This window comes from Vicugna pacos, chromosome 20 (genome assembly GCF_048564905.1).
Source record: "Vicugna pacos chromosome 20, VicPac4, whole genome shotgun sequence".
In the NCBI taxonomy this organism is placed as follows: Eukaryota; Metazoa; Chordata; class Mammalia; order Artiodactyla; family Camelidae; genus Vicugna; species Vicugna pacos.
In genome coordinates this window covers 41729887-41753218 of record NC_133006.1, presented here as the reverse complement: position 1 = coordinate 41753218, position 23332 = coordinate 41729887, and the positions used below count along the sequence as shown (strand labels likewise).

The following is a 23332-nucleotide window of genomic DNA, read 5'->3' as shown; positions in this document are numbered from 1 at the left end:
TAATTGAAGTCAGGCAGGGTGCTAACACATTTCTTACACAACTACGTTTAAAGCAACTTGGTGTTTTAAAAAAAAATGCAACTGGGGACTCTCAATGGAAACCTCTGGTAGGGGTTTCGGTGGTTGTCTTCTTGTACTTTCTCCCCCTTCCACCCTTAGGTCTAACGGCATTTTAAATAACGTAGCCTGGTTGTGTTTTCAGTAAGAAATTGCTCTTCCCTGTCTCTAAGGCATTAAAGGCCAGAATTCCAAAAGACAGGATAACTAATTTGAATTCAGCAACTGTCCACCAAAACCAAAACCCACTACCCCTGAAAACGTCCAGACTGCTCTATGCGTGTTACATCAGGTTTTCCCCTTGGTGATGTTTTTCAAAGTGTGAGCCAAGAACCACCTGCGTTAAAATCACCTGGGATGCTTGTTTACACTGAATCCCTGTGCCCCACTCCCAAAGACCCTGTTTCCTCAGGCCCCCAGTAGAACCCAGGACTCTGCTGTTTAGTTTCCCTGGTTTTTAGGTGCAGTAAAGTGTGACAATCACATAGTATTCCTTTCTCACCAGTTAACGAGTTAAGCTTTCGCTGTTTGAGTTTCAACTAACAAGGGTCAAGACTTCCGGCAACAAGGAGCCCTGGGAAAACCCCATTAACCTAAGATTCGGACTGTTCTGTGTACAGTGACCTCTTCCCATTTTCCTTCAACGGCCTAAGACTACTAGATCCGAGGCAGGATGGTGATTTCATGCCCAAACCCGTAGTTAGGCCCTCAAAGAACCGACCTTGCTTTACTGTGTCTGGCCAAGGACCCCGGAAAGGGAAAGGCTCTAAGGGTTCATGGGGGGGGCCCAAAGTACTCTGTGTGTCAGTTTAACAAAATAGCACTTCAGCTTTTCATGGCCAAGCAAACACCCAAAGGCTAGGTCAGAATGACAGACAAAGGAGATCTGTGGAGATGGGAAGGGAAAGAAAAAAGGTACCAGTGGAAAAAACTGAAAAAAAAAAACCCACTGAGAAAGACAAATATCTTATGCTATCACTTACATGTGGAATCTAAAAAATGACACAAATGAACTTATTTACAAGACAGGCACAGACTCACAGACATAGAAAACAAACTATGGTTACCAGGGTGCGAAAGGGAGGGGAGGAACAGAAGGAACAGACCAGGAGTGTGGGACTAGCAGATACACACTACGTGTGAAATAGAGAAGCAACAAGGATTCACAGTATGGCACAAGGAACTGTATTCAACATCTTGTAATACCCTATAATGGAAAATAATCTGAAATATATATATATAACTGAGTCACTTGGCTGTATGCCTGAAAACTAACACAATGTTGCAAATCAACTATGCTTCAATTTAAAAAAAAAAAAACACCGACTCTCATGCTGTATAACAGAGCAGAATAAAGGGGTCTTGTACCAGCAGTTAAGTCGACGGCACCATTTATTGATGGAATTATACGGGAAAACAATCACGGCAAAAGGACCATCTTTACTAGTCTCAGTGAAACCACCTTTGAAACGTAACCTGTGGGAGGCTGTCCACGGGGTCGGCAGGGAAGCCCCCGGGTTTCCCTGTAGACATCTCAGCTGGGTCTCAAGTTCTACTCCCTGGCGCAGCCAGGAACCGCGTGGAGGGCATGGGTGTTTCTGGCCCGTAGCTCAGGGTGAGGGACCATGCTTCAGCCGGGCTTCCTGGAGTAGACCTGCTCACGTTGAGACACAGGGAAGAAAAGAGTTATTTCTGGTCAATGGGTGAGCACTTGTCCTTCGCTATCAACGAAGACGACAGACAGTTTAGCTTCTGAACACAGAATGGTTTGTTCAACACCACGTTTTTTCGGTAAAGTTTCTTTTTGGTCCTTGGTACCTTAGCTCCTTCCCTCTCATTTTCGGGAAAAGACAGAGATATAGGTGCAACTGGTATAGGAGACTTTGGTGGCAGACATCGGGTTGGGACCATTTTAACCAGCAGTTGAGCTGCACGGGCAGGAGCAGGCTTGGCTGAGAGCTCTTGGCCTGGGTTTAAAGTGGCACTTCTGGGGTTCTTAGAGTCGTCGTAAGTGGCCGTCACTTGCTTTGTGGTGGAGGAGCTTTTCAGAGATGGTCTAGAACCCCACCTGTACCTGCCAGCACTGCTCCAGTCCCACCTGGATATGCTGCGCTCAAGCTTACAAGAACCAGGATCGCTCTTCCTTTTTTCGTGACTTTTATCTGCACAAATTGTCTGAAGACTCAAAGAGTCAGAAAGCCTGGGCTGCCTCGTTTTGGGAACGGGTTCAGAAGAGGGTCTTTCAGGGGCTCCGGGAGTGCAGGGCGGGGTCTGCAGTCTCGGCCTTTCTTTTTGAATTGTCACATGCTGCAGTCGTTCCATTTCCAGTAACCGAGTTATCAAAGGCTCCAGGGAGCTTTCCGGAAGCACCGCTGTCATTGTCCAGTTTGCAGACCTGGAGAAGGCTAACCTGTGCAGGTCCAGGGCGCCGAAAGGCGGGGGCAGCAGGGCAGGATATGGGAACGCTTCGCTCGGCTCTTCGGTGAAAAAGTCGTCAACATTTTCTATTGTTTCTGGCTTTAAATTAAGGTCCATCTTTTTAAAATAGCTGAGTAAAGTTTTGTTTGCTTTCTCATTTTCTGATAAGTCGCTTTCATCTGTTAAATTTTCCTTCACACTGCTGCTTCCACACTTCAAATTCCAAGTTGGAGCAGTTAAAATGTCCCCACTGTTGTTTTCTACAGCTGAGCATAAATTCACCTGAGGCTCGTTTCTGTCCTTGCAAAAGTCTCCGTCGGCGTGCGGCCAGCAGGGCAGGGCAGGCGCTCACCCGCTGGCCCACCGAGGCAGCTGCTCGGGAGTGGCTCTCGGCGAGCAGCATTGTGGGACTACTGGTCACGTGATAGCCTGTCTCCATCGAAGATCTTCTGAAATCCCTTAAAAAATGATGTAGTTAATGAATGGTTGGTTGACTAGCATTAAAATGCTATTAAAACGATAATGAATAAGAAAGCCTGATCAAAGACTAGCTAACCTTTGGTTCCCAGTGGCCTGGGTGTGTCTCTGTAACAGAAACATGTTAACTTTCAAATATGCTCGAATTATATCCAACTATAGACACTTTTTAAAGTATAGATTGGGGGAGGGTACAGCTCAGTGGTGGAGCACATCTTAGTGTGCACGAGGTCCTGGGTTCAATCCCCAGTACGTCCATTAAAAAAAAAGTGTACTTACTGTATATAAAATAGATGAACAGCAAGGTCCTACTGTAGAGCATATTCAGTATCTTGCAACGGCCTATAATGAAAAAGAATAGGAAAAGGAATACATATATGAATTTATAAATGAATCACTCTGCTGTACACCAAAAATTAACACAACACTGTAAATCGACTATACTTCAATTAAAAAAGAAAGAAAAGAACAGAAAATTATAGTGTAGATTAAAATATTAGCTGAGCATCCGTTTGTACATCACAGGAGACCAGATCACCGTGCCTGCAAACGGTTAGCTGTGGCTATGAATGGTTGGAAGTGGCCAGGTGCTTCCATTTGCCTACAAAAATACTGTACGTGCAGTTATGATGTCTGAAAAGGAGGCTCTCAAACTGAAATTACAGTGAAGTGTGTACTGACTCAGAATTAGATCAGACTAAATAAACTCTTAAAGAACACAGGTTACTTAATAAAGGCTTCTACTTTTAAAAGCCATTGTGGTTTTAAAATTATTCTAATAAAAAAGGAAGTAAAACAATGTCTATCAAACAACTACTACCCCAGATCTAGTCCACAGTAATTGTCACCTGACGGCGCTTTTTTTTTTTTTTTGGAGTAATACTTCTAGGTGTTGTATTAAAAGGAAAACTGCAAAAAAAAGGCCTTAGAATACTGAGTTTACAGTTCTTTTAGCGCTTCCTAGAGATGCTGACACTGAGGGGTTTGATGCATTAATTGACACATATACATTCTCTACTTACTTTTAAAGCTCACTGACACTCGAGACAGCAAAGTAGCCTTGAAGAATTTTGAAAATTACTTTCATTTTGATAGAAAACGGTAAAAATTACTCATTTAGCTAAATGCTAGGTATACTGACTTGCCTCTGAAAAGCCACAGGAAAGTCACTTTGCGTCGACAGTGGGTAACTGACACAAGCCACGCAGTCTGGGAAAAAGGGCGCGGATCCGCGCGTGAGGCGCAGGCCTGGACCCCTTGGCCGCCAGCGAGCAAAACGCGAACTCTAATCCACGCCCCCTCGGGGGGCTCCGAGCAGCAAGCCCGCGACATGAACGTGCTCTGCAGGCTTCATCGGAGTGGCAGCTACCACCACCCTGACTCTCTGACTTGCTGACGGCAGGCGGAGCTGAAGCCCCTCGCGAACGCTCCCCTGACACCCAGCTCCCAACTCGGCCGCAGCGTCAGCACCCCTGCCCGGCCCACCAAGCGCGCGGTTCGGTTGAGTCCTCGGGCAGCGCAGGAGGCCGGCGGTGGCGTTCTCCGCCTTTTACGGCCGGACGCGGGGACGGGGCTCGGGCTGCCGGAGCAGGCGCGGCGGGTGAGGGCGGCGCTGGGAGGCCCGAGCCCCGCTCTGCGCTCCCGCTCTGCGCTCCGCGCACGCCGCTGAGGCCGCGCACCCGGCTCGCCCCGCCCTGCGAGCTCCTTCTGGTAAAAGCAGCCTCCCCCGCCCCCCGGCCCCCCGGCCCTCAGGACGGCAGTCACAGCCCCGCATCCCTCGGTCGTAGTGTTAGGTGAGCTGCGTCCTGGGCCTCACAGAGGCAGGTCCTCCGACGGGGAGACGGTGGCTGTTAACTGAACCACCGATTGTCAAGGCCGGGGACAAAACAAAGGCGCAGAACTCGGGGCCACCGGGAAGTAACTCATTCCACGGAAGAGTGACTCGCCGCAGTGTCCAACAGATCTTCGTTTCCAGAGAGCAGCAGCCCGCGTTTTCAGACATTCTAGCTGGTTCTCATGCACACAGTTTAAGAACCAAGAAGTAAGAATTCAAGCCCAGGGATGGGGATCTGGGAAGCAACATCCGTGGTGGCTGGAGCATGAACCAAGGCCTTACGGCCCGCTTCTGCCACTCAGTACTGGTCACCTGGCGCCACATCCTCGTCGGGGAAGTTGGGACGACGGCGACTGGACAGACCTTATAGGACGTCGGGGGTTGGAGGAACTAACACAGGTAAGGAATTAGCATCGTTCCTGGAGCACGGATTGTCACTTTCCTGTGACCGTTTCTTGTCACTCCCACAAGAAGTCCAAACTCTCTCTACCTGAACGCTGCAGGTAGGGGCATAGTCAACTTTGAATCACCCCACACCGACCGCTCCCAGTGTCCGCGGCCACCTCCTGTTTTAGGGTGCATTTCTTTCGTTTCCCACTATTCACACACAGTTCTGTTCTATTCTGGATATTTTTCGTCCTTGTATTTGAGGTGACTAGTTAACTCACCTGCACTTAGGTTTATTTCACCAATTTCAGGGTTTACACAATATATATGCTCTCACCTGTTCTCCGTGATGCTTCTTCCGTCAAGAGGAAAACTCCATAACTGGAATACCCCTTGTTTACCATTCTGGCAACAGAAAAATCATGACAACATTTTAGGTAGTAACTGCATACATTTTTATTTTTTAAATAATACTTTAAAAGTATGATGTTAAATTCCCACCCGTGTTCTTTTGGGAGCATGCTCCGACAAACAATTCTAGCATCAGCTGCTCTGCTGGAATTCCAAATGGTTCTACAAAGACTTTTACACACACTGCATCTCTGGTCCCTACTCTTGTTCTAAGAATGTATAATTCTTGTTCTAAGCAAGCAATACACAGTAAAGTCCTATATAACAGTCCCTCGTTACATACAGATGCTCGTCTCCACTGACTTCAGCAGGATTTAGGACAGTCTGTTTACCAATACCAGCTAAACCGTGTTAACAGTGTTAATGACTCTTGAATATCACTGTCTTCATTATATTAACAGTTAACTATTTTATACTTCGATCAAAAAAAGTAAATGAAAGATTAATTTTTTCACCACTTCAAAACAAAATAGCAACTATTTCAGTGGCTTCAAGGTATCTTAAGGGCTGAGACCACTTCCCTTTTGGCAATGACTAGAAATGACTAGAAAACATTACATACATTACAATATTAATTTCCATTTACAATATTGTTACTTGGAAAAAAGTAATATAATAAGATACGAATTTAATGACCAATTTGCAGCCTTGTGAAATAGTCAATAAAGGCCTCAACTTGTTTGAAGAACTCTATGGAAATAAAATTTAAGGTTTAACTTTGAGGAAAGAAATTTTCTTTAAGGAACATACATATAATTTTAAAATGTTCTGTGAATTATTTAAAACCAAGCATTTATCCTTACCTTGTTAATTTTGCCTGAAAGAATGTGTATGAAAAAAGTGACAATAGTTACACAAAACATGTAATATTATAAACAAGCCCCCTTTAATATGAGCAGTTGTTCATATTATAAATATGAATCTAAGTTTCCATATATTTATAAATACAAGTATCAACACACACATCTAGGATTTCTCACCACCTACGGCACTGTCCCTTCCGGGCAGGAGGTTTTTATTTTCAGGAACAGGCACTTCTGCATCCAAATTCCAGTGAGATAAGTTCTAAAACAATATTTGTTTTAGGATAAACTTAATGTAAGAGAAACCCATAAAAGCTCAAGCACATAATTTTACGTGTCCCTTGGGTAAAGCAGGACAAAAGACACAGGCCTGGGGACCGCCCTCCCTCCTGCAAGGCCCGCCCAGCACGCCTGAGGAGCCGTCCTGCTCTCTTCACCCTACTGTCAGCTTGCTAACACCTCCCAGGCAGGCAGGGAGAGGCTCTCCCAATAATTGATGGTTTCGTTCTCATTTTGTTAAAAATAATGGCACACATGTTTTCAAAATTGATTTTAAACATATGATAAACTGTCCAGTTCAGCACATTCACCAAACTGCACGTATCTGAGTACCAGATCCGAAAGTCTGTAACGTCTTTCCACCAACAGAGTGGAATTCTCTGACCCTCACATCACACACAGCACTGACCAGCCCACCATCCTGGTCTCCAGATGCTGAGAAACACTCGGGAAATATTTTTTTAAAGGCGAAAAAAAGGACTGAGTAAACGTATAATCTCTATTGAGGATTTATGTTCCAGACATCGTGCTGAGGGCCATGGAGGGTGGTGTGAGGAGACAGCTGTTGTAATAGTTTATGCTCGAAAAGGGAAAGTGAAGAGGTGAGTAGTTTATTTTTTTAAAAAGTAACATTTGGGGGATGAACTCACTTTTTTTCTCTCAAATGAGAAAATCCTTTGCAAACTACCCTCTAAGCAACATGCAAGTGAAACGACAGGTGGTACCAGGTGCCACCCCCACACTGAGGAGGTGCAGGGAGAAGCAAGCCTGAAACAGGGTGCGGGCTCAACAGGCCCACGAGGAAGTCGCCCCGACAGGAGGGCCGGCGGAGCGCCGCAAGGCGGCTGCAGATTGTCTTCCTCTGGAGGCTTTGGGAACATAAAGTTAATAAAATCCGCAAACTAAAGCCACCGCATTAGTTAGTATATGTTTGCCAGCTACACAAACGTCTCTGCTCTCTGAGACTGTGTGCATTGGATCTAGTCTCTGCATTCGAATCACCAGGGGAGCTCTTTTTTTTTTAATTAAAAAATTTTTAAGCTTTTTATTTTGGGGGGATGGGTAATTAGATTTTATTTATTTAATGGAGGTACTGGGAGTTGACCTCGGGACCTTGTGCGTGCCAGGCATGTGCTCTACCACTGAGCTATACCCACCCCACCCCCAAACTTATCTGTATTTTTAAAGCTTCCTTGATGGATTCTCAAGTTTCTCTCAGCTCCGTAATCAGGGTCCACTAAGGCACAAAATGACGCCTGTGAGAAATATCTTCACAGGGACACGACAGAGAAGCCGGTGAAAACCGTGCGGCTGAGATCCAAGAGTAGAACTAACGCAGCCAAATTGGTCAGCTGGTAAGGAAGATCTGTCCCACCGAACCAGCCAGGTCGCAAACTCCCCGGGGTGGACACTGGTTATACCTTTTGATACCCCGCGGGCCTCACCAATATTCTTCACAAAGCCTGTGTAAGAAGACTGAAAAGGTGAGCCCTGCCGCGTGGATCAAGGTGGCATCTTTAACGACATCCAATTGCAATTAGAAATGTTCGAGGTGTACAGAGAAGCTGGGTGAGTTTTCCTTTGTTAAAAGAAATTAAAACTTTCCATTGGACAGCCCAAATCCCAGGCCAGTCCGCTCCCGGAGAGGAAGCAGCAGGGCCGTGGGCAGGGCGCCTCCGTGGGGCGAGGCCTCGACGCCGGACCGGTTCCCCGCGGCGGCCATACCTCCCCGGAGCTGCGGGCCGCGCGCAGGCTGGTGCCGCTGCTGTCTCCGTTTCTTCTCCCCATCTTGCTCCTCTGCTTCCTGGCGGTGCTACACAGGAGTGGGACAGGCACACGGAGGGTAAGGCCCAGCGCCGATTTAAGAGAAAGCACAGCTCTGGCTCTCAGCCACAGGAGGTTAAGGAAAGGCTCAGAAGGCGGAAGAGAGGGGCCACGAGGGCGGGCGGGGTAACTAGGGGAAATTAACTAGAAACGAGGGGCACGCCAGACTCGTAAAAAGCAAACTGGAAGGTCTAAGTGACGGAAGATTACACAGTTCAGGCCCAAGACGAGAAAAGAGATACCGTCGGGTAGGAGGATAAGACACAAATTAGAAAAAACACGGTGAATCATCTGGCACTTACTAAACTGCTTTTAACCATTTAGAACAGGTGCTCCGTTTGAAAGCAGGGTTAACCTCGCACACGGGCAGAGCAGACACCCCCACATGCTTCAGGGGCACGGAGAGGCCCGCCACTCCCACCCCGAACTACCACGGCGTCTAAGCCCACTACTGCGAAGGCAGCGGTGTCGGAGAGCCGTGAGAACACGGGAGAGGCACCGCTGAACTGGATTCAAGCATTGATCAAGGCATGGCTACCTGGAAAAAAAACCGCAAACTGAAGCCAGCGGTAATCAGTGTATTTGCTAGTCGTTTACAACTGTCTCCCGGAGGGAAAGGTGGGTCCTGAAGAGACAGGAAAGGCAGCTCAGGAAGTTTTGCATCTGAACCTATCGGGCCCCCGGCTCGACGCCGGGCACCGACTGGAAGGGGAGAGGCTGCGGTGCGGGCTGGCCGCCGGCGCCACCGGGTGTGCGGCCCGGCCTTTGTGACGGGGCCCGGGAGAGCGGTCGGGCCGGGGAGCGGGGAGGTGGGTGTCTGGCAGGTGCGGGGGGGCCCGCCGCCTCTTACCGCTCGGCGCCGCTGGCCCCCAGCTAGTCCCCGGCGGCGTCTCCGCGGGCACTGCCACCCCGAGGTCCTGGCCGCTCCGCGCGCAGAGCCTCCGACTTGACCGGCCTGCAGCGGGAGGACAGAGGGCAGCGGGAGGCCGGACATCCTCGGTGGTCCCGGGCCCGGATCCAGACCCCGCCCCTTGACCCCGGCCACGCCCCCGATCTTGACCGTGCGCTCCACCCCGGGCCTAGGCCACGCCTCCGGCCTCGAGCCCGACGGGATCCCTGGTCCCGACCCCCCCCCGACCCCACCTTGAGTCCGACTTCACCTAGAACCCAGGCCCCAACTCTGCCCCAACCCAGATCCAGAGCCCCCCATCCCGACCCCAGAACCGCAGCCCCGCGCCCGATCCCCGACCCCTGACCCTTGGCCCTGGCCCTGTCCCCGACCACCCGCCTCGACCCCGCCGTTGACTCCGCTCCCACCCCTCACCCGAACCCCGATCCCAGCCCCGACCTTAACCTCGGCCCCGGCTTCATCTCCGGCCTCGCGCCCGACTCCGTCCCCGGTCCCGACCCCGGCCTCCATCCGAGACCTTGAGCCTTACCTTGACCCGAACCCGGACCTGGATCCAGATCCCCGACCTCGACCCCCTAACCCCGCCCCCGACCTTGCCCCCGCCCCTACCTTGAGCCTGATCCCGCCCCGCCCCGAGCCCTGACTCCGCCCTCCGCCCGGACCTTGACTCGCGGCGCTCCGTGCGCCCCCTGCCCGGCCAGCCCGGCCGCAGCGCTGAGTGTGAAGTTTGTCCGCGCTTCTGACCCGCAGTGTCTACATAACTGATTAAGTTCCGTAGAGGGAAGGTGTCCCCGCTGAGCGCAAGCCCACCTCCAGTCAGGTCCGGATTAGGCCAGATTAGGTTACCAAACCAAACACGGACATTTGAGGAAGAAATGGGCCCCTCTGCCGGTGCTACCACTGCACCCTGTTGGTACAACACCCCGCTCTGGATTCAACCCCCACAGTGTTCCATTAAGCATCTAAGTGCACTGGTTCTTAACATTTGGGGGAAAGGAGTCCTGCACTCCTCGGAGTGTCTTTCCGGAAAACTGCGTACACGTCAGATGCTGAACACATCTCAAGGTTCCTCAGGGCTCTGATCCCCGACTCCGCTTTCAAGAAGCCCTTAAGCAGTGCTCTTTGAAATTATAAATATTCAAAATAAAATAAATTATGTGGGAGATATACACACAGTAAAAATAAAGAAGCCCTCTGTGTGTCGCACAGCCGTCTTGCTTTCTTCCCTGCACGCCTCACCCTTGTGTTTGCTTCTCTGTCTGTCTCTTCCCCCCAGACTGCAAACCCTGGTGAGGGCAGGGGCCTTTTGCTTTTCTAGTTCGTTTCTATCCCCATTCCTTTAGAACTGCTGGGCGCGAAGGGGCCTGGTGAATACAGGTGCATTAATATAAAAGGAACATAGGCCTCCTTGGAGGTCTCCCTCCCGGGCCTGGCCTCCTCCAGACTGGTTTCTACACGGCGGGTCTAAAACACACACCTAGGGGGAGGGTATACTCAGTGATAGAGCGTGTGCTTAGCATGCACGAGGTCCTGGGTTCAGTCCCCAGTACCTCTATTAAATAAACAAACCTAATTATCCCACCACCACCACCAAAAAAAACCCCAAAAACAAACCCCACACACACCTGCTCCCGTGCCCCCTTAACGCCTGAAGTTCCACATTCTGTAGCCAGGTTGTAAGTGTCCGTCTGCTCGTTACCTTTCCAGGGTGACTCCATGTCAAATACATCAGACCTTTTGCAATTTTCCTAAACACTCTTTCCCCTCCAGGACATATATCATTTTTACTTTCCCTATAATGGAGCCTCCTTTTTATCCCCTCCTTCCTTTTATCTGCCAAAGTTCTGTTCACACAGATCTAGCTCCTAAATCATCTTCCCTGACTCCTCAAAAACAATAAACGGCTACCTCCTCCAAGATCCCTATTTTGGGTTATATTTTAGTGATTTGTTTACACTTTCTTACTCACTGCTGCATTATAGCTATTCATTCTCTTTTCCACACTTTGAAGGCAAGATGGGCCTTCTATCTGGCAGAGTGCCTGGCATAGGGTAGCCACCCCATAATTGTTTGAGTCGAATTAATTGCTCTGAAAATAACATTTTCGAGACTATATGGTGTGGTTGCTCTGTGCCAGGCCTGCACTGAATGCGGGGAGCCACTCATGACCTGAGGACTGCCGAGCACAGAACGGGACGGAAAATCCCAAAGTGCTGGCGTCAGGCTCTGAGATTGATCTAGCAAAGACAATCTCTGTCCCGCCACCCCTTTGAAGAAGAATGCACCAGGTGTCCTAAAGCTCTAGGAACATCCAGAGCTATTAAGTCACGGATGACCTTAGAACAGAGAGATACAATCAGCATACAAGTTAGTTATCTCAGTTTACTTGAATAATTATCTTAGCTAGTGATCTTGATATGCGGGAACATTGACTTTAGTGTATGAGTACTATAAACAATGTTAATCTATAGAACAATATACGAGATAATGAGCCCTAAAACAATACCTATGCCTACGTGCAGGAATGCACAAGATAGCTAGTTGCAATTGTATAAATTAACTGCTGAAAATAAACTCAATGTCCATTCTTGGCTTAGCGTCTTGCGGGCTTAGAGTGAGACCCTCTCAACCCCATCTTTTAGTCTTGTCTTTCTTTTCTCAGTCCTGCAGCACAGGTTTCTGGACCTGATCGATTGTCGGCTGGCTCCGACAAGTGGCGCCCGAACAGGGACCTGAAATCTGGAAGGAGTTTGCTGCAGCGACCGCCGCGGAAGAGAACGGAGAGCTCTCGGATTTAAAGTGAAAGTAAGTTTCCGCGGGGAGTGTATTTGAGAGTATGGGGCAAAATAATAGTAAAGGTTTATTTGTACAGATGCTTAGAGTGATGTTAAAGGAAAGGGGAATTCAGGTTACGAAACAACGTTTAGAACAATTTCTTGTTTTTGTAGAAGAAATCTGTCCTTGGTTTCCGGAACAAGGTATTGTTAATTTAGAAACTTGGAAGGTTGTTGGAGTTCGCCTAAGAGACTATTATACTGCCAATGGTCCAAATAAAATGCCGGCTACTATACTTCCTTTATGGCTACTAATTAGAGATTGTCTCGACCCAGCCACTGAGGGAGAGAAATTTGATACTGTGAAAATAAAAAATATTGAGCCCTCTACTCCTACTAATCCAGATTTTAAAGAAATTCCTTCTGCTCCTCCTGCAGTAAATGCAATCGATAGTCCTTTTGATTCAGAACTAGATCCAGCTGATCAAGAGGAGTTAGAGGATCAAACTGCCCGTTACCACAAGGACGAGGATCCTTGGGGCATCTTTTTTGAGGAAAATAAAACTTTTGACATGTCTAAATTTAAAGATATTATTACGGAATGTGTTCAACAGAATCTTTCTAAGAAGGAGCAGAAAAAGCCACCAATAATTTCGTCTCCTCCTCCTAGTTATTCTCCACAGGAGGAGAAGGCATCAAAATTTGTTGTTTTAAGTCCTTTACAACAGGCGTTACAACAAGCTAGTAAAGAAGGAGAACACATTCCTGGTTTTTCTTTAGTATATCCAGTCCTTGAGGATGCCCAACAACAGAGATACTATGAAAGTATTCCTTTTAAACAATTAAAAGAATTAAAAATGGCTTGTGCTCAATATGGACCTACTGCGCCTTTTACACAAGCCATTGTTGAAAGTTTAGGAAATCAATATTTACCTCCAAATGATTGGAAGCAAGTGGCACGTGCCTGCCTATCTGGCGGAAATTATCTACTCTGGAAATCAGAATTCTATGAAAATTGTGCAGCTACAGCTAGTATTAATCAGAGACAGGGCATCCAAGTTACATTAGAGCAGTTAACTGGAGAAGGGCAATATCAAGACATTCACTCACAATTGGGTTATTTGCCTGGTGCTTACCCTCAGATAAATGCAGCAGCATTAAGAGCATGGAGAAAGCTGCCCAATTCTGAAAATAAAACTGAAGATTTGTCCAAAATTCGACAGGGGCCTGACGAGCCATACCAAGACTTTGTTGCTCGTCTTATGGAAACTATTGGTAAAGTGATAGGAGACGAGCAAGCAGGATTGGTTTTGGCTAAGCAATTAGCTTATGAAAATGCTAACTCTGCTTGTCAGGCCGCTCTAAGACCATACAGAAAAAAGAGTAATTTAGCTGATTTCATACGAATCTGTGCTGACATAGGACCATCCTATGTCCAAGGAATTGCTTTAGCTGCTGCTTTACAAGGAAAAACAGTAAAAGAGGTTTTATATCAACAAAACCGCCCAAAGAGAAATTTTCAAGGAACTTCCAGGGTAGCTGGCCCTCCTGGTAGTTGTTATGCATGTGGGCAATTAGGGCATTGAGCAAATCAATGTCCTAAAACAGGGCAACAACCGCCTGGTCAAGATATATTAGTAACCAGTCCCGGTTTATGTCCAAAATGTAAAAAAGGAAAACACTGGGCTAAAGATTGCAGATCTAAGACTGATATAAATGGACAACTTCTGAACCAGGGAAACTGGGTGAGGGGCCAGCCCCAGGCCCCGAAACAATGTTACGGGGCAATTCAGGAGACTGCTCAGGTCAGCCACAACCCGTTTCTTCCAGACCAAGTATTTCAGACCTCTATAGAGCAACCCCAGGGAGTGCAGGATTGGACCTCTGTGCCACCACCTACACAGTATTAACCCCAGAAATGGGAATGCAAGCCCTCCCTACTGGAATTTATGGGCCTTTGCCTCCCGGCAGTGTAGGATTATTATTAGGGCGTAGCAGTACAACTATGAAAGGGCTACTTGTTGCTCCAGGGGTGATTGACTCTGATTTTGAAGGAGAGATCAAGGTAATGGCTCACTCTCCTCGAACAATAACGGCCATTCCTGCAGGCCAACGTATTGCTCAATTAATCTTGTTACCTACTCTTACTGTTGGAAAGAACAAGTCTAATTTTAAAAGAGGTACTGCAGGTTTTGGTTCCTCTGATGCTTATTGGGTTCAACAGATAAGCGATCAGAGACCTGAGTCAACTTTAGAGATTCAAGGCAAAAAATTTAAAGGCATTCTAGATACTGGAGCAGATATTTCTGTAATTGCTGCTTCCCACTGGCCTGAACACTGGCCAAGGCAAATTGCTCTCTCTATGTTACAAGGAATTGGTCAGTCTCATAATCCAGAACAAAGTTCCGCTTTTCTTTCCTGGAAAGATGAGGAAGGACATTCTGGGATATTTCAACCATATATCCTTCCAAATTTGCCTGTTAATTTATGGGGAAGAGATATTATGTCAAACATGGGAGTATTTTTGTATAGTCCTAATCCTACGATTTCTCACCAATTGCTGTCACAAGGACTATACCCAAATCAAGGCCTAGGAAAACACAAACAGGGAATTACTCAACCTTTGCAGGTTAAAGGAAAGAGAGATAGAAAAGGCTTAGGGCATTTTTAATGGGGGCCTTTGATCATCCTGCAGCTCATGCAGACCCTATCGTATGGAAATCCGATCAGCCTGTGTGGGTTCCTCAATGGCCCCTTTCTCAAGAGAAAATTGCCGCTGCGAAACAATTGGTGCAGGAACAATTGGACAGCGGACATATTGCTCCTTCTAATTCGCCTTGGAATTCTCCTATATTTATTATAAAAAAGAAATCTGGTAAATGGAGATTGTTGCAAGATTTACGCAAAGTAAATGAAACTTTAGAATTGATGGGTGCTTTACAGCCCGGCCTACCCACCCCTATGGCTATACCTGAAGGAACTTATAAGATTATTATTGATTTAAAAGATTGTTTTTATACTATTCCTTTATATCCTGATGATTGCAAAAGGTTTGCATTTAGTGTTCCTTCTACAAATTTCAAGGAACCTATGCAACGTTATCACTGGCTGGTTTTGCCTCAGGGTATGGCAAACAGCCCCACCTTATGTCAAAAATTCGTTGCTAAAGCCTTACAACCTATTCGTTCAAAATATCCAGACGTTTATTTGATTCATTATATGGATGATATTTTAATTGCTCACTCTCAAGAAGGTTATTTATTAACTGTATTTGATCAAATGTTGATTTCTTTAAAAACTTTTGGCCTTCAGATTGCAGATGAAAAAGTTCAGCGATATTGTCCATATGCATATTTGGGATTCCGTTTACATAATTTTACTTTTCAAACACAAAAGATTCAGCTACGTACGGATTCCCTCTTAACTTTAAATGATTTTCAGAAGTTTTTGGGCGATATTAATTGGATTCGTCCCTATTTAAAACTTTCAACTGGAACTTTAAAGCCTTTGTTTGACATTCTTAAAGGAGATACTAATCCTCGTTCTCCTAGAAAACTAACCGCTGAAGCTTCTTTGGCTTCACGAGAAGTAGAACAAGCCATTGAAAATCAGCAATGTACTTACTGTGACTATAATCAAGAATGGGGTTTACTTATTCTACCCACTCCTCATATGCCAACTGGAGTGCTTTATCAGCATAGTCCTATGTATTGGATACATATGCATGTATCCCCTTCAAAAGCTTTAGCTGCTTATCCTGATTTAGTTTGCTCCTTAATTGCTGAAGGACGCTCTGCCTCAACCTTATATTTGTAAGAGATCCACATTATATTACAGTTCCATACACCGGAGAGCAACAAGCTCATTTGCAACAATTTAATGATTCTTGGGCTCTTGCTCTAGCTCATTTTACAGGGCGCATTACTACCCATTATCCAGCTGATAAATTGATTCAATTTGCAAAGTTGCATCCATTTCTATTTCCAAAGAATACTGTTCGCTCTCCTCTTCCTTCAGCTATTACCGTATTTACTGATGGATCATCTAATGGTATGGCTGCCTATATCATAAAAGAGGAAACGGTTTCTTGGCAGACGTCGCAAACTTCAGCTCAAGTTGTAGAATTACTTGCAGTTCAGGCTGCTTTAATAGCAGTTCAGCGTGTGCCCTGTAATCTTTTTTCTGATAGCCAATATATCATTCGTGCCTTACAAATTTTAGAAACTGTTCCCTTTATTGGCACTGTTAATTCATATGTTAATCGCTTATTTTTTGACGTGCAGCTTATTATTCGCAGCCGCCGTCATCCTTGCTATTTTGGTCATCTACGGGCACACACTAATTTACCTGGCCCTCTTTTTGAAGGCAATGCTAATGTTGACCGAGCTACTCAACTTTTTCCAGCCCTTGAGGCAGCGAAACGATCTCATGCGCTTCACCATCAAAATAGTCATAGCTTGCGGCTGCAATTTAAAATTCCTCGCGAAGCTGCTCGTCAAATAGTAAAAACCTGTTCTGCCTGTCCTACTACAATTTCTGTCCCTCACTATGGAGTAAATCCTCGGGGACTTTTGCCTAATCATCTCTGGCAAATGGATGTTACTCATATCAAAGAATTTCGTAACACTCCTTTTGTCCATGTCAGCATTGACACTTGCTCAGGGTTTATTCATGCTACTTTACAAACTGGAGAAGCTAGTAAACATTGTATTAATCATCTTTTAAGTGTTTTGCTGTCATGAGTAAACCTCGCGTACTTAAAACTGATAATGGCCCCGGCTACACTAGCCGGATGTTTCAACGCTTTTGCCAGACACTTAAAATTGAACATAAAACTGGAATTGCCTATAATCCTCAAGGGCAAGGAATTCTGGAACGTTGTCATCAAACTCTTAAACATCAGATTCATAAATTAAAGAAGGGGGAATTATATCCCCTTACTCCACAAAACTATTTACATCATGCCCTTTTTGTTTTAAATTTTTTGACGTTTGATATTAAAGGCAATTCAGCTGCTCAACGCTTTTGGAACCAAAAACCCTCTCACCACCCTTTGGTGAGATGGAAGGATCCACTTACTAATCAATGGGCCGGCGCTGATCCAGTTTTAATGTGGGGGAGAGGCCATGTTTATGTTTTTCCACAGGATGCCGACACGCGCGCTGGCTCCCGGAAAGGCTGGTACGCCAGGTGGAGGAGAGCGGTGATAAAACACCTTCAACAACTGCAGATCCAAAAGAAAACACCCCTGCCGACGATTCAGCAAACGGAACAACTGATTCAACAAGCGAATCAGATAAGCGAGAACAACTGAAAATCCACAAATGTCATTAATGTTTCTGGTCATTAGTTTGGCATGTACCATTGCTCTTATGCCCTTTCCTGGTGCCCAAGCAAATGTATTTTTGTCATGGGCTCAATCTTATGCTGAATTCCATAATACATCTGATTGTTGGGTTTGCAGTGCTATGCCGTTGTCTGTTGGCAGCTTGCCTTGGTGGGTTATGCCTGTTACTAAACATGAATTTCATGCTATATGTGAGTTACTGTTACAACAAAAACAATGATATTTGTATTCTCAAAATGTGTCTGCACTTGCCTGGTGTTCTGTAAAAGTTACGCATTCTGAATTTTTCTTTGACCTTAATGCTACATTTGAGGAAGCCATGGACATTTATGAAAAAGCCCCACAACAGGCTAAACAACGAGATGCAGATGTTTCTGGACGTCTTATTGGACAATATTATCAAATATGGGATGATGTACTTTGGGTTTTGTTATAGCACCAGGAAGGATTGTAAAATCAGTACAAGGTGTCTGTCCCTGCCAATATGCCTAATTTGCACGCTCGTTGGAGCAGAGCTGCTTTTAAATGGTATGATTATCTTGCTGCTATTTTTCTTCCTTCATTAGGAAATGTTGATGTTATGACTAAAGTAAATGCACTGACAAATTTTACACAAAAGGCATTGGCCGATGTAAAACATGCGGTGGAAGAGTTAAATGCAGAACAAAAGCTTATGAGAAAAGCAGTTTTACAAAATAGAATGGCTCTCGATATAATTACTGCAGCACAAGGAGGAACCTGTGCTATTATTAAGGTAGAATGTTGTGTGTTTATACCAGATGTATCTGGCAATGTGTCCCAAGCAGTAGAAGATATATGCAAGAACAGATAAGAAATATGGATTCCCCTACTCCATTCTTACCAGCACAATGCTTTGATTGGTTTAAAAGTGATTGGTGGAAACATGCTTTAGTGATTGTGATAATTATTTTGAGCCTGATTTGTATGGCTCCTTGTATACTCTCTTGTTTATCAGAATTTCTGACGCAACGTATGCTTGCTTTTAGCCGCATTCATCGGCAAAATTAGTAGGATGTCCTGAGCTTGGACAAGCCTGGCAATTTTAAAATAAAAAAGGGGGAGTTGCGGGGAGCCACTCATGACCTGAGGACTGCCGAGCACAGAACGGGACGGAAAATCCCAAAGTGCTGGCGTCAGGCTCTGAGATTGATCTAGCAAAGACAATCTCTGTCCCGCCACCCCTTTGAAGAAGAATGCACCAGGTGTCCTAAAGCTCTAGGAACATCCAGAGCTATTAAGTCACGGATGACCTTAGAACAGAGAGATACAATCAGCATACAAGTTAGTTATCTCAGTTTACTTGAATAATTATCTTAGCTAGTGATCTTGATATGCGGGAACATTGACTTTAGTGTATGAGTACTATAAACAATGTTAATCTATAGAACAATATACGAGATAATGAGCCCTAAAACAATACCTATGCCTATGTGCAGGAATGCACAAGATAGCTAGTTGCAATTGTATAAATTAACTGCTGAAAATAAACTCAATGTCCATTAGAGTGAGACCCTCTCAACCCCATCTTTTAGTCTTGTCTTTCTTTTCTCAGTCCTGCAGCACAGGTTTCTGGACCTGATCGATTGTCGGCTGGCTCCGACAACTGAACACTTCAGATGACCCAGTCTGATACTCAAAACCACAGTGAGGTCCTTACTACTATTTATTCCTATTTTATAAATGAGCCACCTGGGCCTTAAATAGATTAAGCGACTTTCCCCAACTTACAGTGACTTGAAAAATAGTGAATTGGGTAAACGTGGGGCCCACATATTCCCAGCTAACACTTCCTACAAATAACTCACCGCGAGAAAGGTTTTTTTCTGTCCTCTGGCTGGGGGACCATCGCCTCCCCTTCCCCATCTACATCACAGTTGAACTGACAGTGTCACGTGTTTAACACTATCGTGCCAGCATAATCCCTGCACAGTGTTTACGGGGAGCACCCAGCCAGAGGGGTGAGGGGACACGGCTAGGAGAGAGGAGGACCAGATGTGAAACGCTGTGGACGTGGTGGATCCCGGGCACCGACGTGGAGAGCCAGACTGTGGTGAGAGGCTGATTCGAGTCTGGTTTGGCTCTAGGCCAGCCTTCAGAGTCGAGTCACGGGTTGGACGGTAGGCTGTTTTCCATAGCAGCTCAGGTTGGTCCAGCCGCGTAAAGCCAATCCTTGGCCTTAAGAATGCTCCTTCTTTCTTGATCATCCCAAGGCCACTGAGGGGCTTCCATTTTGAGTGGTAGCCCAGCCTGCCTGACCTTCAGCCTGTACCTCTTTATTAATCCAATGAAGTAGAGCCAGGTAGACACTTTGTCTCGTGGCATTTAACTCAACTCTGATATCAGTTACAAAGGAGGTGGTCTGAGTGGGCAGAAGGGAAGGAGATCCTGGGGCCCACCACCTAGTGGGTACGATGCCTTGCAGCCACCTCGGTTTCTCCTGCTGTGACAAAGGTGGCAGCACTGACCACTGACAACTATTCTGGAAAGCACTTTGACAGACACTCCCTTTCATTGTCCAGGTTTATGCACAGAAATGTCAGTAGCAACAGCGCTCAGTTTCTAGTTATTCTGGAGAGAAAAGTTCCCTACTTCAGCCTCCCTCTGTGAATACATTTCACGGTTCACATTTCCTGAGTATTTGCCCCCTTGATTTACCCCAGCCTATGGCCAAGTTCACGGCTCGTCGTGTTTTACCCTAGACTCTTGTTCGGCGTAACTAGGTAAATTACGTTTTCAGAAAGTCAGGACAATCTTTTCTAATTAATAATGTGCATTTTCTCAAACAATAGGATGCTGGGTCTGTGGGAAAGTTTTCAATTCAATTATGAGCAATTTGCATTTACTATATTTAGATAACTGGTCTTTTTTCCCCCTTTTCCAGTTTCTGCTTTGTCTTTCAGTCAGGACCAATTATATGAATGCCTGATCTGGGGCTCCAGTTCTATGAGTTTTTACTGTAAATCCCCTAACTCTCTTGTGTTTGTATAATCCCGCTGTAAGATATACACATGGAAATATTTTTACTTAGAAATTGTGTTTTTGTTTTAAAAATTAAACTTTAACACTTTTCTCCCTTATTTTAGCCTGTAAATTTGGGAGGCTACTGTATTTTTTGTTGCAAAAATACAAGAAATCTTGTCTAAAATCTATTTATTCCTACACCGAATGAGATAGTGATGTATGTGGCTACCAAATGTACGGTAAACACACACATCAGTAAATTCCGGTCTGCACACGCGGCAGCGCGCACTTGTGACTGGGTTCTCAACGGACCTGCACCTTTATTTAGACTTCTGCAAGACGTGGTTTCTGCAGTTCGAGCTGCTTTATACGTCTTCCTGCGCTTCAGATCCCTAGCGCCCGCCGCTGCATTCTCCCAGCCTTACCTCACGCACACACTCTGAATTTCGGTTGGGGTTTCGGGGCCAGAACTTACTTCCTAGCGCCGGGAAAGCTGCAGCTGGAGTCCTCTTTCGGGAGGGTGGGCCCTTCCCGCCGCATCTGCCTGGAACGGCAGCTCCCGTGAGAACGCTTTCTTCAGGGAGCTTAGCGATGACCTTCTCCCTTTGGACGTTGCTGAACACTCTGCCTCTGGAAGCCAGCTGATCCTGCCACGTCCGCCGCGGCGGACGGGCGGGGGGAGGAGTTCCGGAGGCGCGACGGCCCTCTTCGGAACGAAAGGGGGAACTGCCGCTTACCCAGGAGTCGCGGGTGAGAGATCCGCCCGCCCGGAAGACGGCCGAGAGCCCGCCCGGCCGCGCTGCGGGGTCGGCTTGGTCGGCGGCTCGGGGCTCCTCCGCCGAGCGGCGGGTCCTTCAGGCAGCGCGGCGTCACAGGAAGGCGGCAGGGCCGGCGAGGAGGGTTCCCGCTCGTCTCCCCTTGCGAGAAAGAACGTTCTGGGACAAACGCGGGTCTGAAAGGTCACTCTGTCGGTCCCTGAAGAATAGCACTGTAAACAAGAGGCCGAGGACGCAGGGTGTACAGCGGGCGGATCCGTCCCACCAAAGACCGTCAGCGGCGCAGGGGAGACCCGGGTGGCTGCGGTGACGACCGCACAGCTGGTTAGCAGCTGGGCTCCGGCGGCGCCTCCTCTCTAAGCCTGTTACCTCCCCGTGCAAACACGCAAGGATCGGAGAAGATGAATGAGCTCGGTTCCTTGAAGAAGACACACCCAGTGCAGAAGGCGCTCATCCGCGTAGGTTTGTCCTCTAAGCCTGCGAGTCTGTTTCTGCTTTGTAAATAAGTTCATCTGTTCCCAGGAGGGAAAGCTGGGGGGGTGGGGGGCGGAGTTTGGGATTTGCAGGCACTAACTATTCCATACAAAATAGATAAACAAGGTCCTACGGTTTAGCGCAGGGAACTATATTCAATATTGTATAATAACCTACAATAATAAAGAGTATGAAAAAGAGTATATATATGTATAATTGAATCACTATGCTGTACGCCTGAAACTAGCACAACATTGTAAATCAACTGTACTTCAGTTAAAAAAAGAAAACGTTTATCCACCAGATAGTTTATTTAAAAATAAAACGTAGTAATTGTGGCCTCCTGATTTCAGCCATGGTCAATAAACTTCAGATTGCTAGAAAGATTCCTACACTCGCTAATATGAGATTAAGAACACATAGATTGGGGGGAGGGTATATATAGCTCAGTGGTAGAATGCATGCTTAGCATGTACGACGTCCTGGGTTCAATCCCCAGCACCTCCATTTAAAAAAAAATTAAATAAATAAATAAACCTAATTACTCACCACCACCACCCCCTCCCCGAAAGAACATATGGGTCAATTTACATGGAGTGAAAAGAACCAATTTTAATAGATCACTTTCTTGGCCTGTTGAATGGTTTAAACCATAGTGTGTTCTTCCCTGTTTATGTAAACGAGGATTTAGAGTGATACACTCAAACTTGCTAAGAAAAACACCTCTGGCTATCAGAATAATTCTGCCTGCCCCTCACTTCCACCAATTCCTTTCTCTCTCCAAAGACACCCGTGAAATTATGAGAATCACATTATATTCCAAATGGTTCTGGTTAGTCCCTACACCATACTTAAAATATATTTCTATTTAAAATATAGCTTTCTATTTATTTTTTAAAGTTTTACTTTTTAAGTTTGCAAGTGGGACATTAAGAAATGGAGTTTTCTCTCCTGTGCTGGGCACTGATGGATCATAATATCATTATGATTTTTCTCTTTACAGTCCTGGAGAAGGGTTTTTAAGTTTGCTGAACTGCGAGCTTTTGCCATGGCATGCTTGGCTCACGTGACTTTCCCTGATGCTCACCATTCTGCAGTGTGATGGCCCAGCCCGTTCACGGGAGGGAGCCCTAATGGGGGGCTCGGCTCCGTTGAAGGTGCATGCTGAAATTCAGGAGTGGCTACAAGCCTCACGGTTTGCATCTTTGCCCCAGTTCTGAGAGTAGCTCTTGGCAGCTCCGTCTTGCTTGGGTCTGTGCTGTCAAGTGTGGAGGGTTAAGATTCTCTAGAACTTCTCCTGTCCTGTTTGTGGTCCACAATGAAGAGTGGCTCCTCCACTAAAGCCAGAACTGAGGATTTCTCTTTGTTTGCTTTTGTCTCCTGGGTGCTAGTTTGTTTAAGAGAATACGCCTCAGGTGCGCGTCTTACCTGGGCTAGCCTGGACATTTCCTCAGTTTTAGAAGAGGAAGCTGTTCCCTCAGTTCGCTGTGCTGATGTAACCTCGCTCCCTCAGGGCCTCGTAGATCTGTGGAGCCCTAGCTACGTACACACAGGGTGCACGGCCTCCCCTGCGGGCCAG

The 23332-nt window shown here is 46.4% G+C and overlaps 1 protein-coding gene across 1 annotated transcript; it reads right to left on the bottom strand.

Moving 5' to 3' along the window:
* Positions 1 to 1431: 1431 nt before the first annotated feature.
* On the bottom strand, positions 1432 to 21743 carry FAM217A (family with sequence similarity 217 member A). Its single transcript, XM_072945748.1, is given in 10 exon segments — positions 1432 to 2821; positions 2823 to 2933; positions 5511 to 5582; positions 5677 to 5734; positions 5737 to 5746; positions 6388 to 6401; positions 6565 to 6649; positions 8392 to 8479; positions 9029 to 9445; positions 20979 to 21743. Coding segments are annotated over 8 exon segments (1491 nt in total). The 5' UTR covers positions 8455 to 8479; positions 9029 to 9445; positions 20979 to 21743; the 3' UTR covers positions 1432 to 1743.
* Between the last annotated feature and the right edge of the window lie 1589 nt (positions 21744 to 23332).